This window comes from Crinia signifera, chromosome 9, assembly GCF_055691185.1.
Source record: "Crinia signifera chromosome 9, ASM5569118v1, whole genome shotgun sequence".
Classification (NCBI taxonomy): Eukaryota; Metazoa; Chordata; class Amphibia; order Anura; family Myobatrachidae; genus Crinia; species Crinia signifera.
In genome coordinates, this window is record NC_139225.1 from 112,064,193 (window position 1) to 112,081,592 (window position 17,400).

At 44.0% G+C, this 17,400-nt stretch overlaps 1 protein-coding gene across 1 annotated transcript in view; it reads left to right on the forward strand.

Moving 5' to 3' along the window:
* The window catches only part of GPC3 (glypican 3), a 495,953-nt gene that overhangs the window by 329,810 nt on the left and 148,743 nt on the right, over nt 1-17,400 (forward strand). Inside the window, exon 7 of the mRNA XM_083159530.1 lies at nt 12,671-12,827. Within this exon, the coding sequence (XP_083015656.1) occupies nt 12,671-12,827 (157 nt within the window). The remainder of the gene's footprint in view (nt 1-12,670; nt 12,828-17,400) is intronic.

Below are 17,400 nucleotides of genomic sequence, written 5' to 3' on the forward strand. Positions count from 1 at the left end.
TTTCATGGGCGTGCTCACAAAAACTGTGTGTGCACCCATGCCTGCTCGGTGCCAGCGAATGACATCACATACCATCTGTTGCTCTGTTTAGCCATGCACAGCTACTGACGCTGACATTACTTTTATGATGTTCTGTCATTTTGACAGGCTGGTAACGAGCTTCACATGAATTAAAAGTACCTCCTCAGTTGGGATTGGGGAAGCATACACCTAAAGTATAGTTTACAGCAGAATCTCCCAAACTCTTGATAATACAGTCTAGGTTTTAAATATATCCAGGGGTATTGTTACCCAGGTGCGGCCTGCATTGAAGACCGTCCCGTTTCTGGGGGACACCCAAAATCTAGACACACCCCTGGAGTAACGGAAACGGGGGTCCCTGCGAGGCCACTTTACATTAGGTCACACCCCTTTTCAGACAGTCACACCTCTGGAGCGGCAGGGTGGGTGACAATGGAAAGTGCGCACAGGGTGTCACCACACCCGGTGACACCTCTTAGTATAACCATGATGAGTGGATATGATTAAATTAAACTGAAGGATTGCCAAAGACAAAATGATAATAAACTAAATCAATTTCTTGTTAGCTTTTTTCTGTTTTTTTTATATTTTTTTTTATGTTGTATGTCTGTTTTTTTTTTGGTGTATGATTGAGTTCACATTTGAGTTGTGCTCTGTTAAACTGTATGACTCTTGTTATTGTTGAACTACAACATTCAGCAGGTTTTTATAGCATTTGGCATAGACGTAGCGGGTGTCGGGTGATGAATTATAAAAATGCCACAAGGCAATTCTCACTTTAGTAGCATTGGCTGCCGTTCAGAAGCTTCTGGAAGGGACTGGTAGTACATACTTGCATTCTAGTTTTCACTTTGATCAGGCAGCAGGAAGGTAATATTTAGTGTCTGTGAAACCGTTCACACTTGCTGTCAAAAATAGTAATCATAGCAAATTACTGTTCTACCAAATACATGTTGTAGGCATTCTCCATAAAGATCGGTAATAATAGCAATCTTAAACGCTTAAAATTCCTAAACACTTTTATGTAGACAGGACATTTTCACCCTGTACGCCATTTCTGTTATGCAGTACTTGTCTCCTACTGAGTTAACTGGCACTAGGATTGTGTACCCCTGTATGTCTGTGGTTTATGTAGGTCCTGTTCTTCACGACTGGTGCAGTGAGGACAGAGAAAAGGAGCCAGCCAGGATGTGCCTGCAGCAGTGCACTGTTTAACTATAACTATGTGTGCAGCCGTACCCCAGGAGCCTCTATGCCTATGTGTACTTTTTTCAAACCCATCGATGGTATATAAACTATGTAAAATTATTTTACCATCGTTGGTCTATAACCATATGGTTTCCCACCATCGATGTAGCTGTATTTCCAACCCCACCCCCTGCAATTATAGTGCTGCCCTGCTATCAGCTTTTGACATTAGGGCTGCTTCCAAAATTTCCCAGGCTGGTTTTGTAACCCAATCCGCCCCTGGTTGCATAGAAATGCCTCAGTGCATTTTGTTAGGAACCATTAGTATGGTTAAGTTCTGATTTGTCTTCTGTTCTGTTTGTGTTTGGCATTTGACTCTTTGGTGGCCTCCGGTGGTCAGTCTGTGCCATTGCAACTCAAATCTTCTGGAGTCTTGATTTATTCACAAGGCTGATTGATAATGAGCTCATTATTCCTGCTGGCATGTTGGCTGGAGATGTCACAGGTGTGCTAATCACCTGAGTCCTTCTTAAGGCATTCTCCCCAGCAATGCAGAGCCGGTGATAGCTTCCTGTTTCCTGGTTTGCAATTTCCTGGTCTGGATTGTCCTGTTCTGTCAAGTATCTTGTCCTGCTGCAGTCTGGGTCCAGTCATCCTGTGCCTTTTGCAGGATTCTTCCTGGGACGTGCTGCTGCTACTTTTCCTGCGTGAGCCTTCTGACTCCCAAGCATCTGGGAACCACTACCTTCCATCTTATGCCTGGTGTCGTGAGTACTCTTAGGCTACAGTTAGGTTGCACTGTGGTGCATGTCAGTTGCTGAAGAGGAGGTTGGGCATTATTCCTACAGTTTATTTATGTAGGGTTGTTCCCATTTAAGTTGTGCTAGGAACAACTTGTCTGTGTGCGATGAGGTCGCCTGGTGTTTGGTTGCGACAGGGTCACTTAAATATTGTTTTGGTTGCGACGGAGTCCAGTATTTTCATTATTATTTTCCATACTTGTGTCCCTTCAGGGACTTGTACTTCTGCATTATCCATCTTTAGTCGGAGTTATTAGTTTAGTCAGATTGTCCTCTAGGACCTATCCTTGGCGGTTGTCGTGGGCTTGTCACCACCTAACACCTGGCTGCACCGGAGCTTGGGTGGGCCTAACTCGCCCTTTCAGCCGTGGCAGCTACAGGCGAAGCCTAGCATCCCGCAGTCCATGACCACCTGTCAGGGAGGGCCAATAGAGTGAGGTTAGAGGCAGCACCACCATACAGTTTGGGAGACTTTCTGTTACCTCTGTTACTCCCCGAATCGTAACACATTTTATGTGCCATACTAGTGCCATCAGTGCATTTTATGTGCCATAGCAATACCTTAGTGCTTTTTATGTTCCATAGTAGTGCTTTACTGCACTGTATGGTCAATAATTGTGCCTTAGTGCATTTTATAACCTAAACTAGTGCCAACTATTATGATTGGGTCCTAGAGCCTCTTAAGACTCTGAGCCCCATAGCATCAGCAACCGTTACACTCAACATAGCTACAACCATACCTACTACTAGTAGTTTTCTATTCTTCTTATTTGAGCATGGTAGTATTGGTGCATGGAAGGGTACTGAGATTATTAACTAAAGCCCACTCAGTGGCGTAAGTTAGTCCCAGTTGCCTGGAGGCAAGTTAAATATTGGTGTGTCCCCCCACACACACACCACCTTATATAAATATATGTTATGTATATTATGTTTAAAATGAAGAGAGTGTGATATCTATGGTCCTGCTAGGAGGGGGAGTCAGCCACAGAACCATTATCAACGGATTTAAATTAAGTGATTCACACTTGCAGAGGAGGAGAGGTGCCCCCTTGGGAACAGGAGCCCATCAGCAGATGACTCCATTGCCTCCCAAAGTTCTACCTCTGAGCCCACTTATGTGGCAGCAAAGTGCAAAAAGATATCCACCAGGTTGCACACACGGTACATGGTTGTTGCAAGTAGCACACAGCTGAACAAATTGTACATAGCTAGGTTTTTTAAAGCAAAATAATGTGCTTGTATTGTCTGTGTAATACCTTAATATTCGCATTTCATTATTTCTCAATTATGGTCTTACTGGTACTGAAATCTCATACATTTTTCATACTTATTACCGTTGATCATATTTCCAAACTATTTAAATATTAACATGTAAATAATATCTAGAAGGAATTTTATAAGTCAGGGTTAATTGCTTTTTTGCCTCTACTGCAGAAATGCCAAAGTGCCTCCGCAAAGCAGATATAGCTGACACAGCCAAAGTAGAATCTCCCAAAAAATGTAATAACCCCTTCTTTGTAACCTTTGGCCATTTCCTCTTCTAATGTTTTCACAATAAACGTCAGGACATTTAAGGAAAATCAGCCTAAGCATTTTATAAGGCATGACTAAATTAAATTAAATATTGTCTGAAGACCGAGCTATTTTCGGAAAGAACATGAACACTCTGTAGATAAGAAGCGGTCGGATGGGAGGGGGAGGCGCAATAGGGTGCCAGTGTGTAGAGAATGGGCCAATCGTAATATTGAAGTGATCATTTGGAAAGAGTCACAATGTTCTATTGCTGTACATGGACAATATTTCTTTGTATAATATTAAATCTAGCGACATATGAACCCCCCTCACTTATAGTGATAACTTATGGTATGTCCACACAGTTTACATAACCTGTAAAAAAAAGGATCATTACGTGTCACCGACATTGTTAATAACAAGTCGGTTGCCATAACAGTTTATCAACAATTGGCTTCTTGCCAAAACTCAGAATAATGTCCAAGTGTAATGTGGCTTGAACTACATGCAAGGGCAGGGGTCACATATGCTGTGCAATTGTTGTGTACATGTATATATGTATACTGTATGTTAGTGATAAATCAAATATTACTGGTGTTATTTGAGGAAATTTTATGGGTGGCAGGGGCAAGGGCCAGGGCTGCCATTAGGAATTTTGGGGCCCAGGACTAATTTCCAGTCCGGGACCCCCCTCGGTACTCTTTACCTAGCACGGCGCCCACGATCTTGATCGTGGGCATCGTGAGGTAAAAAATTGCGTCGGTCGCGTCGTATGCGGGCTAAAGATGCCCGGACGCGACGCGACCGACGCGATGTCCACGATTTCCCATTGAAAACCATGTTAAACATGGACATCGCGTCGGTCGCGTCGCGGCCAGCCATAAATGTGCACACGATGGCCGCGACGCGATGCCCACGATTTGCCATAGGAATCAATGTTAAAAGGCCCGATGGACACGATTTTCATGTTAAATGGTTGAATGGACACGATTTTACCATAGGAAACAATGTTAAATGGGCCTTAGAGCCCAAATACTTACCCTGAACTCTGAAATGGCCCCCCCAATTGTTTACGCCACCCCACGATCAACGTCAACCCGAAGCGTGGCGAGCGCAGCGAGCCCGCGAGGGGCGGCGGTACGCGTCCTCCGACCTTTTCATACCCCCACTATCCACGTCGGCGTGGAGTTGAGAATAGAATAGTGTGGCGAGCGCAGCGAGCCACCGAGCCCGAAGCGTGGCGAGCGCAGCGAGCCCCGCGAGGGGACGCGGATACCTTCACAGGTAAACGCGTCCCTTCGCGGGCTTCACAGGTGTCCGCGTCGCCATGGACACCTGTGAAGCCCGCGAGGGGACGCGTATAGCTGTGAAGGTATCCGCGTCCCCTCGCGGGGCTCGCCACGCTTCGGGCTCGGTGGCTCGCTGCGCTCGCCACACTATTCTATTCTCAACTCCACGCCGACGTGGATAGTGGGGGTATGAAAAGGTCGGAGGACGCGTACCGCCGCCCCTCGCGGGCTCGCTGCGCTCGCCACGCTTCGGGTTCACGTTGATCGTGGGGTGGCGGTAACAATTGGGGGGGCCATTTCCCAGTCAAGGTTGCCTATTTGGCCTCTGTGGCCCATTTAACATTGTTTCCTATGGCCACATCGGGTCCATTGAGGCATTTAACAGTAAAATTGCGTCGGTCGGGCCATTTAACATTGATTGCTATGGGAAATCGGGTGCATCGCGTCGCGGGCATCGCGGGTACATTTATGTCTGACCACGACGCGACCGACGCGATTTCCATGTTTAACATGGGTTTCAATGGGAAATCGCACCCGCGATGGGCGCCGTGATAGGTAAAGAGTACCCCCCCCCCCTCTTTACTTGACTATCATAACCCGACTCCTGCGCCTCATCTCCTCTTCCACTGAGCTGCAGCCTGGAGGTCCCGTAGCGAAACCACTGTTCTAGAAGATAATAGATAGTATCTGATTGGGGTACTTGTGTAGTTTCACGGCGCCAGTATGGCACCGTGCGTCTGAGTCCCCTTGCGGGGCTCCCTTCGCTCGCCCACGCTGCGGGCTCGGTGGCTCGCTACGCTATCTAAAGTCAACTCCATGCCAACATGGAAAGTGGGGGTATGAACTATCCATGTTGGCATGGAGTTAAGTTAGTTTATTTTAGATAGTTTGCCGAGCGTAAAAACCGGAAGTAGCACGGCGCCTTGCTGGCGCCGTGAAACTACACAAGTACCCTGATTGGTTGCCCATAGCAACATCCCATCTGAAATAGAACTTCCATATTAATAAATTTCCCCATAGTATGGCACCAGCACAACGGCACTATAGCAGAAAATGAACTGTGGATTCCTTGTAGCATAATGTGAACTGTGGGCACTGAACACATTTGTGGTGCTGGGAGTATTTACATGTAATACTTTTTTAATTACAAGTTTAGTATTACTTGTAATACTTTTTTTTTATTTTTTTTATAAATTTTCTTTTATTGAAGCATTACAGATCAATGAGATAAGGGTACAATGTGTACAGAGGTATAAACACAGTTCACTTAAAAGGTGTTTGTCAACGGTAAAAGACAATAAAATAAAATAGGATAAAATAATAATAATACACGTGACATTTTCACCGTGCAATAGCATTCCTCAAAAAGTCAGTGAACATACAGGAAAGCAAATAAAGTACAAATATTATATATAATGGGAATCACAAGAGGAGCCCGGGTCCACGCCATTTATTACCTCCACTACACGCACTGTCACATCTGAAAAAGTGGAGTTCCAGAGTAAATAGTATTCTATGAGATTGGGGGGTCCTGTGCACATCACTAGTCTCGTACCATAATGTGTTTTTTAAAACAGTTTCCAATTTGGTTCTTTAATGTTGGAGATAGGGTGTCAATGTAGCTCTCCCAAGTGTCAAAAAAATTTCAATGAACTTTTCTTTTTATAGAGAGGCTTCAAGCCACTCCATATGGAAAATGTGAAATAATTTGTTTAAGAAAAGTGAGAACAGGGGAGCTGTAGGGTGCAGCCAGAGTTGAAGAATATACTTCTTGGCAACTGTGGACAGGATGATCAGCAGTTTTCGGACCCCTTGGGGTCCATTCAGGTGTTATGGGGAAACTAGACACTAGATGTTGAGTAGCATGTTTCCAAATTTGAGCCCAAAACCCCCAAATTATTGGACATTCCCACAAGCAATGGTACAATTCTGCCCTTTGTGCACTGCATCGAAGGCATGAGTGGTCGTCAATTTGCCCCATCAAAAACCAACGATGAGGTGACAAGTATGTACGGTGTAGTATATTTAAAAACAATTTTGTGTAAGGGGTTGCAGGGACCAGTCTGACAGAAAGTTCAAATGATTTGAGCAGTATTTTGGTAGTTAAAGAGGGGAGGTGGTCTCTCCATTGTGCCAACCCAGTCTTTAAGTCATCATATTGGATAGGGGTGCGAAGGAAATTGTAATGTACAGAGATTGCCTTGAATGAGGAGTTCTCTGTTTGTGATAGAGAATCCAGGGGGTTGGTAAAATCAGATAGTGAGAGCTTTCTGGAGAGACCAGCCACATAATGTTGGGCCTGGGAGAATGCCAAAGGGAAGGACTGTAGGAATGGGAACTTGTCCACTGCCTGTGTGAATGTAAGTGGTTTCCTCGTATCAATATTGACAAGGTGTCCCACATTGGTAATCCGGTGTTGCGCCCACATTGTGAAAGGATAGTATGCATTGCCATCCTGGAAGTTCGGGTTTGAGACCAAGGGAAGGAAGAGCGACACATACGGGTTTAACACTTTGTTATGGCGCAATATGTGCCAGGCTTTGTAATACTTTTTTAATAACGTCAACCTCATCAATTTATCATTTTGACTTTATTACTTGTAGTGCCCTCACAAGTTTGTTGTCCTGGGGACCCAACAAATCCGGCCCAGCTAGAAGAGGGTATCCTATAGTCTGTTGTCACTGGGCCACTGATGGTGATATCAAACAGAAGAAAATGATTTTGTTTCCATGTCCTGGATGTACCCTACTGTACAGTAACTATGAAATCTGGATTCCACACCCCATAATACTGCTCTTGAGTTCTATCATTGCGAGTATTAATGGCTTAGAATGGGCGTACTGGGTAGGTAGCATGTGAGAGTTCAGAAAGTGAGAGATTTGGTAAGAAATCTCCAGTTTTTTCAAAGCGGACATCATTTACACTGCAAAACCAGTTTGGTTTTGCAGTGTAAATGATTGCTGCTTTAAAAACCCTGGAGATTTCTTACCAAATCTCTCACTTTCTGAATTTCTCATCCTATTACATTTCACCCCCAATTTCTTCAGTATGTCTGTAAATGTGCCACTTAAGTCAGCATATCAATTTGTTTTCTTTTTCAAAGACAGGGTGTGTTGTCCTGCCATAGCTGTAATTCATGCGCACATGTTTCCAGAGAACACTCCAGCGAAGGAAGATCTCATGTGTTTTAGTTGGAACAAAGCGTCTGTGCAGACATCAGGAAATGCCTATTTCCAGCCTAACATCTTTGGCTTTAAACAAGAAGTCCTGAATTTAGTGTGAATAACCTAAACACAGTACGAACAAATTGTACAATATGATACAAAAAACATACTGTAGTAGGAAAACAAAGTATGCAGTTTCCATTCCGTGTACCGATTTCAACTCTAAATTTGTCCATTGAGATAGACAAAAAGTGTTTGAAGTAGTAAATCTCAGTGATGCTACATGCATCCAACTCCTCAGTTGGGGGGGTTGCCAGAATTTAAGGACCATTTAGGATTTGTTTTTCTCTGCTATTGGACACATTATACACTTTGTTACTAAAACAATTCTAAGAAATATTTTCTTCTGATTAAATCCATGCATGTTTGGAATGAGTTTGAAAGTTTGCCTCGCAATAAAGCAGAAGCATGCTTAAAAGAACATTTGCTGATGTTATGAAGCCAAAGAGCTTTTGTTTGTTAATTATAATAAATTAAGCTTTAAAAATAACAGTAGGAAGTGTCACTATTTCTCCTAACCAAATATCCCGGCTTTAAAGAAAAAGTCCCTTCTGGTTTGCAGACATGTGTATGTATGTATGTATGTATGTATGTATGTATGTATGTACAGTATGTATGTATGTATGTATGTATGTAATTTACTAATAACATTGAAAACGTTTGATCATCTCTATGAGGTGAAGTACTGCTACTGACCACTAGAGGCCACTTGATGGACCAAATTACTCCTTTGCGTGCTAAAAGATGTCATAACAAAGACAAAAAGCTATATTTGGAGGGATACTGATCTGTTTAAAACTGGCTGGATATGGAGAGAAGGAGCTTTGAAGATAGATTAAAGGTAGGAGCATTTGTTGCTTAAGAAGCTGCTCGGAAATTCATATGAACATATGAAACGGACTTAGAGAAGATGAGTCCCAGGGAGCTGGGTGAGGAGCTGCTCGGGTGTCCTGCTGTTATACTGCCCCCATAATGGCAGCAATATAGTGACTTGTGTGTTTTTCACATGAGGACATTTTTAACTCTACCCCCTGGGGGACAATTGGCATTGATATTGTCTCTCCTGTGTTCTGCAAGCAGATGAGTCTGCACAGACTGTACTGTGTTCATCTGGGGTCAATGTGTTTTCTTATTGTGATCCATTGTTTTTTTTTTATGTGGGGACCAATGTGATATTTCTTATCATGTGAGGACCAATGTATTTTTTTTGTTACCTGTGGGGACAAGTGTGGTTATTTTTTTTCTCTTGTTAATGTTTAATAGACAATTGCCCTAACTGAAACGCACTGAGTGGGCACATAATGTGAGAGGCACACTAGGTTCCGTCTTGAGAAAGTTCTTAGCTGATTACGAGAATGAAATGCGTTGACGTCACTTTGAATCGCATACTGGGTCTCCCTCTTACAGAGATAGAATCACCCTTGCTGTCAGTACACTCGCCGCCACCGCAGACTGACCATTCCGGCTTCCGTCTAACGTGAGAGTGTGCGGCTTCCCTTCCTCCCGCTGCACGTGGTCTTGAATGCCAGCACTGTGTGTGATCCATCGCCGTTACTGCAGTTAATGGCTCTCCACAGAGTATCTAAACATCTGCCAGCGGGATGTGATGCCATCACCGGAGAGAGTGAGCTGCTCCCCCTTCCCCCACTGCATATGGTCTTGGATGCTAGTAATGTGGATGGTCCCTTGCCGATACTACAACTAACGCCCCCTTACAGGGTATTGAAAATCCAACCAGCGGGATGCATCAAAACCTGGAGACCCAGTGCCAATATGCTACCTCATTGCTAATTAGTTTTTATATGTATTCATTTATTGATTTAATTTTTTAGATATAATATTTTTATTGTTTAATCATTGTGTTATTCCCATGCCAATATTTCCTAATTCGAAAATCTAAAAATTAATATTTTGTCAAAATTAACAGTGTGTCCGATTTAATTTTGTTTCAGCAGAACTATACGGAGTAATATTATATCTTACAGCGCATTGCGCCTAAATTCTACCTCCTTTTTGCCCTATATTCTGTGTGTGAGCATAGGCATACTCACATAGACGCATGCAGCAGCTGGTATAAAATATAATTCTATCTAATATTTTTGTATATTCATATACTATACTTAATTAATATTTATTAAGCGCCAGGTGTGGTCTGGTGAGGGCTCCCATACCCACCCAGTCTATATATCTACCCACACTAGGGGGGTTATACTGGTTTACTCCTTCTGGCAAATTCCTTCTTAGATGGACAAAGCCATGGCCCTTATTCTGATTGAGTCAGACGGCTGTGTGTGCGGTCGGACGGCCGATGTTTGGTGTTTGTGCATGTGCAGAGGCAGAGGAATGCCTTGCACGTCCGAACACGGCGTGAGTTCCGTGCAGAAAAGGATTGGTCTGAACCATCCGAGCAGGGGGTGGAGAGGGTTGTTAAGGGATGTTTGGGCTCATACGCCCCGTGTTTCATGGGCCTTCTCCATGAAACCGCTGGGTGTAGAGTATGGTAATCCGGCCGTGACGCATGTGTGGGTGACAGACATCTGACATAGCCGGATGTCAGCTCCCTGCCCATATCCCTGCTTTCATACGGAAAAATGTCCAAGTGGTCTGGAGCACTTGGGGCTGCCTGACCGCTCGGTCCATCATTCGATGGTCGGTGACTATCAGAGAATGGGGGAGGCTCCCACAGATGGGGGAGGTGTTCGCATGAAACATCCATTCGCTCGGCGTCTTACCGCAGTCGGACCGGTGTGAGCGATCCGTACGTTAGGCGGGGCTAAGAACACTAAGTGCCCGTCTGAAATATGCATCCAACCGATTCAACTAGAAAAAGTGCCCATGTGCACTAACATCTGCAGAGAGAATTAGATTTGGGTGGGGTTTTACTGCTAAGTGAGATCTATAATGCAGTGTAAAGCTAAAGCACAAAACATTCCCCCAAATCTAATTCTCTCTGTAAATTTTACATCTGTCCCCCTGCAGTGCACATGGTTTTGTCCATCTAAGAAGGAATTTGGCATAAGGTGTAAACCAGAATAACCCCCTAGGTCCCTACCTAGGTCCCAGGGGCCCTCATAAGATATCCGAGCCATCCAAAACATTCCCAGAGAAGCATTGCATGACTACTGTGTGACATCATGACATGACAGGGACCTGACAACACTCCCAAAGTCTCTGAAGTTCTTTGATGAGATAAACAATGTTTGGACACACAAACTGGTTCCATCCCCTGTATGTGGGCAGTCAGTTTACTTGAAACGTGACACAAGTAATAAGCTTATTTCCAAAACACCTTGAGCCTGATTCAGATTTCTACATAATGCCGATGTTCGCACAGCTGAGCATTTATCAGTAGACTCTGCATGCGCCAACATACTCTACCGATGCCTCCTGCAATCAGCAGAAAAAATATACTGCTGTGCATTGTTTTAGAAGGCCCCAAACCGGTATCTTGTTTAGGGCCCTAAACCAGTATCTTTTCTAGGGCCCCAATCAGTATCTTGTCTAGAGCCCTAAACCAGTATCTTGTCTAGGGCCCCAAACCAGTATCTTGTCTAGGGCCCCAAACCAGTATCTTGTCTAGGGCCTCATGAGGCTTAAATCCGCCTCTGCATACAGTAGTTATACTGTATTATCATTCTAATTTGATCCCAAGTATACCAGTGAAGGTGCTAATTGTACCTGTCATTATGTACTTAAGAAGTATGCAGCACCTATTCACATGATACATATATGCTGTAATAATATCCATCCATTTACAGAACAGAATTGTACGAATATATTCTTTGCCAGGAAGGTTTCTGTTGGGCTTTGTGCATGCGTCGCACATTCTGTGCTCATCTATCTGAAGAGTAAAATGACAACGACATTAGAGCTTATGTACTGAAGTATGATGAGATACCAGTGCTGCTCCCTTGTTTGATCTTTTTGGAATCTGATTCTGGCGGCCAAAATTGGAATCTCTGTCATCCAAAACACTGGCACCTCCCCCACATTGAATTTTGAACTGAATGAGGTTGAGCCCTTGATGTTTAGGAGACATGCAAAGTGCAGTAGCTATTTCTAACTGCCTATCTCTTGTTTGTAATGTTCTAGTTTTAAACCACTAGAGAGTTGGCCACTGTCAGCTTAGGATGCGTATTGCTGTTTCAAAGGTGGTTTGATGACTGAAGCCACTTACATTTCAAAGTCATGGCACTTGTCCTGAAGAGTCCAGATTTAATCCTGGAGACAGCTGCTCCCTGACCTTCGGCAAGTCCTTTCATATTCCTGTAGTGTGGACATTGCAACACAGGCTGCAAGCTTGGTAGGACACTAGAGTTCTTTGTATTACGTAGCTAATTTGGGACAGTAATACTGATTACTGCCGAGATATATGTTACAGTTCAGTTTATTTGGGCTATAGTTAAGCATGAGCAGCATGCAGCACTATAGTTGTGGATCTACAAGTTCAAGCATATGCTATTAGCCAAAATAACAACGTTTTCAGGGCTTTCTGGGACTTGTAGTTCCACCAGTGCTGAAGAGCCACATATTACCTAGCTGTGCACAACATGTGATATACTGTAGTATTTTCTGTGTTTGTTTTTTGAATATCCCCTTATGTGCTATCCCCTTATGTGACTCCTTTTCTCTTTAGCTGTTAAAAGGAATGTCGACGCAAAGACGGAAAAACATTGGTAAAATTGCAGAAGAGGAGGAATCGCAAAGCGGCGATTGTGATGATGAAGATGACTGTGAAGATGGTTCAGGAAAGAGTGGTTTAAGAATACGAAATCAGCTACGTTTTATACCAGGTAATATAGATATAACTGCACTACAAAGTGTTTGTAATTGTCGGGATTATTATTACTTTTTTCCATTTCCTGATGGTCAGAGTGATGGCGGAAAATACAGCAATGGATGTGAGCTAGTAGGAGGGACGGAGGTGTATTAGACAGCAAATCTATGCATACAGTATACAGGGCCGGTGCTATAACTCATAATGACCAGTGATATTCATTATGATTATTAACCAGATTTTATGGTCGCATGTCATGCATTATGTGCCCTGTGTAAAGAAGACCCTGCTCTAGAATTCTTCGCCCACCATCCCACTTCAGGACTGTAACTAGGGTGGTGCGACATGGCACCACAGGGCAGGGGGCGTTGTTCTGCAGAATCTATCAGTTTTCTATTTTAATAAGTCTCACAACTTCCTCCTCACTAATCCCTAGCATCACCTGGTCACCACCATCTTCCCCTCACATAACTGACCACCTTTGGTTACACACTCCTTTATTTAACCCCTTCCCGACAATTGACGTACATTTACGTCATGGTCGGGAAGTACTTCCCGACACATGGCGTAAATGTACGTCATGGCATTTAACTGTCACCGCGTCTATAGACGCGGTGACAGTTTCAACATGTCTGCTGTCCCTGACAGCAGACATGTCCGTGCATGCCCAGGGGGGGCTGCGATGCCGCCCCCCCGTCGGCGATCGCTGTGATTGGCTGTTCAGTGTGAACAGCCAATTACAGCGTTTTCTGTGTCACCGGCGAATAACGTTCGCCGGTGACACACGTTTGGAGGTGATTGGTGCTGTAAAGTACAGCACCAATCACCGCGGGGTGTAAGGGTGACACTGGTGTCACCCCACCTCACCCCGCCCGCCCCCAAAGGCCGTGATTGGTCCGTCGGACCGACGGACCAATCACAGCCATGGAGGGGGGTTTAAACTAACGGTGACTGCACTGCAGACGCCATTCCGGTCTGGAATTGCGTGCAGTGCGGTCACCGTGCCTAGCTGCCGCGATATACTGACCAGAACCTTGCAAAATACTTACCTGATCCTTGCAAATATCTTGCCTGCTTCATCACTGCTTGTAGTGTGCTGGATGCTTCCTGGATCCTGTTACTTGTGACTTCCTGTGTTGTGAACTTGTGCTGCTGCAGTGTAATAGCGTTAGTTAGATAGAGAGAGATAGAGAGAGATAGTGTCAGAGAGTGCTATATTTTGTGCTGCTGCAGTGTGATATAGTTATAGAGAGAGAGATAGAGAGAGATAGAGAGAGATAGAGAGAGATAGAGAGAGATAGAGAGAGATAGAGAGAGAGAGATAGAGGCCTAGTGACAGAGAGTGCTATATTTTGTGCTGCTGCAGTGTGATAGTTATAGATAGAGAGATAGAGAGAGATAGAGAGAGAGAGATAGAGATAGTGACAGATTGTGCTATATATTTTTTATATAACTGACTGCTGCCCCCCCTTTTGTGCTGATCAGTATAAATTAACTGATCAGCAACTTTTTGGGGGCGCAGGTTTTTTTTATATATATATATACCTGTCACTGCTGCTGCTGCAGTGTCATAGAGTGTTAGATAGTGAGAGATAGAGAGATAGAGAGAGATAGTGACAGAGAGTGATAGAGAGTGCTAAATTTTGTGTCTGCTGCCCCCGCCTTTTGTGCTGATCACTATATCTGAGGTGATCAGCAACTTTTTGGGGGTGCAGAGGTTTTTTTTTTTTATATATACCTGCCAGTTGCACTGTCAGTTGCACCAAAGGTTGTGCACCTGCTGCCCCTCACTGGTAATCAGTGTCGCATCACTGATCACCTTTTTTTTTTTTGTGTGTGCTGTGGGGTCTTTTTTTAATTTTTTTTTTACACACACTGTGATTTTGTGGGTGTCCTGTGGCCGCTGTGCGCTGATCAGTGACGTACATCACTGATCATCTTTTTCGGCACAGGGTTGATCTATTTTTTTTTTTTTTTGATCAAATTCCTGTTGCCTTTGAGCGCTGTTCAGTGACGGACATTACTGACCAACATCTGTGCTCAATTTTTGGCGCAGGACCTTTTTTTTTTTTTTTTTAACCCCTTCAATTTTTTTTTTTAACCCCTTCAATTTTTTTTTTAACCCCTTCAATTTTTTATTTTTTTTAACCCCTTCAATTTTTTTTTTGTATAAAGTATTTTTTTTTTTCTGCACTACATACACACTACACACTACATACCCCCCGGGTTGAAATAAAGTTTGTACCCCCCCCTACACTATACACGTGTTGAAACATTTCACTACCAGTAACACAAAAATAAAAATGGCATCCCAAATGTCATCCCAGTCATCCAGAAGAATTTATTCAGCGGAGGAGGCATATGCCATGCTTGCTTCTGACTCTGACACAGCCAGTGATGCAAGCGGGGAATTTGAAGGATTCGCCTTAAGCTCCTCTTCCTCCTCTGGTGATGAGGGACCCCCTCAAAGACGCCCCCGTAGAGCAGCTGAGACCCCCCCCCCAATAATTGATCTCGTATGGACACCACCACCAGACAATTTTGAGCCCCAGGTTCCTGAGTTTTTGGCCATGCCAGGAATCCAATTTGATTCCACAGGTCTCAGAGAAATTGACTTTTTCAAATTATTTTTCTCTGATGATTTTATAAATTTAATGGTGGACCAAACTAATTTATATGCCCAGCAGTTTATTGCTCAAAACCCCACGTCATCATTTGCTAGGTGGACCCCTGTAGATGCAGTAGAGATGATGACGTTTTGGGGTCTGGTGTTTCATATGGGCATAGTAAAAAAGCCAGAAATTAGGCAATATTGGAGTACAGATGTTCTGTACAGCACCCCATTTTACCGTATGGCCATGCCCCGGGCTCGATTTGAGACGATCCTTAAATTTTTGCATTACAACGATAATGCACAGTGCCCACCCAGAGATGATCCCACCTTTGACCGGCTATTCAAAGTCAGGCCGGTCATTGATCATTTCAGTGCCAAATTTGAAGACATGTACATCCCAGATAAATTCATTTGCATAGACGAGTCCCTTATACATTTTAAAGGAAGGGTTAAATTCCGCCAGTACCTTCCCAGTAAGAGGGCAAGGTATGGCATAAAAATGTATAAGCTGTGTGAAAGCACCTCAGGGTACACTCACAGGTTTAGGGTATATGAAGGGAAGGATTCAAGAATTGAACCGCCAGAATGCCCCCCCTCCCTCGTAGGTGTTAGTGGAAAAATTGTCTGGGATTTAGTGCACCCCTTCCTGGATAAAGGTTATCACCTATATGTGGATAACTTTTACACCAGCATCCCCCTGTTTGAGGCCCTTGGTTCAAGAGGTACAGCAGCTTGCGGTACTGTGCGCAAGAACCAAAGAGGCCTCCCAAAAACGCACATTGCCCAAGTAATGAGAAGGGGTGAAAGCAGGGGAATATGCACCGAAAATATGTTGTTGGTCAAATATAAGGACAAGAGGGATGTCCTTATACTGACAACAATTCACGGAGACAGTACCACCTCCGTCCCTGTACGAGGTACCAGTACCCACACCTCAAAACCTAATTGTATCCTGGATTACAATAGGTACATGGGCGGAGTGGATCTTTCAGATCAGGTACTGAAGCCGTACAGTGCCCTGCGGAAAACAAAAATCTGGTACAAGAAGCTGGCCGTGTATATCATCCAGATGGCACTGTATAACGCTTACATGCTATTCCGTTCTACCGGCCAGAGGGGGACATTTATGCACTTTCAAGAGGAAGTCATAAAGGGCCTAGTATTTGGGAACCAGCAGGCAGAGGGCCCCAGTACTTCTAGTACTGGCCCCCGTATTGTACCAGGGCAGCATTTTCCTGATGAAATCCCCTCCACTGGAAAAAAGGGCAGGACACAAAAAAGGTGCAAAGTTTGCTATAAAAAGGGAATAAGAAAGCAAACTATTTTCCAGTGTGACACTTGCCCCGACAAACCCGGCCTATGTATAAAGGAGTGTTTTAAAATATACCACACATCTATGGATTATTAGGTTCATAATTTCACCGTGCTTCGGGGGTCTTGCTAATGCCACATAGCACCCACCATTCATTCCACCAGAATCTGAGCCGCAAAATCCAAAAATCACTCCTTCCCTTCTGAGTCCTGCCATGCACCCAACTGGTATTTTTTGGTCACATGTGAGGCATTGCCGTACTCGGGAGAAATTGGGGCACAGATTTTGGGGTGCTTTTTCTCCTTCATACCTTCTGAAAATGAAAAATTTTGAGCCAGAACTGCATTTTTGTGTAAAAAAAAAATGTAATTTTTCATTTTCACTGCCCACTTGTATCAAAATTGGTGAAACCCCTGGGGGTTTGAAATGTACACTATACCCCTAGATGAATTCCCTGAGGGGTGTAGTTTGCAAAATGGGGTCACTTGTGGGGGGGTTCCACTGTATTGGTGCTTTGGGGGTCTTGCTAATGCGACATAGCACCCACCATCATTCCACCAGAATTTGTGCTGCAAAATCCAAATATCACTCCTTCCCTTCTGAGTCCTGCCACTTTTTGGTCACACATGAGGCATTGCCGTACTCGGGAGAAATTGGGGCACA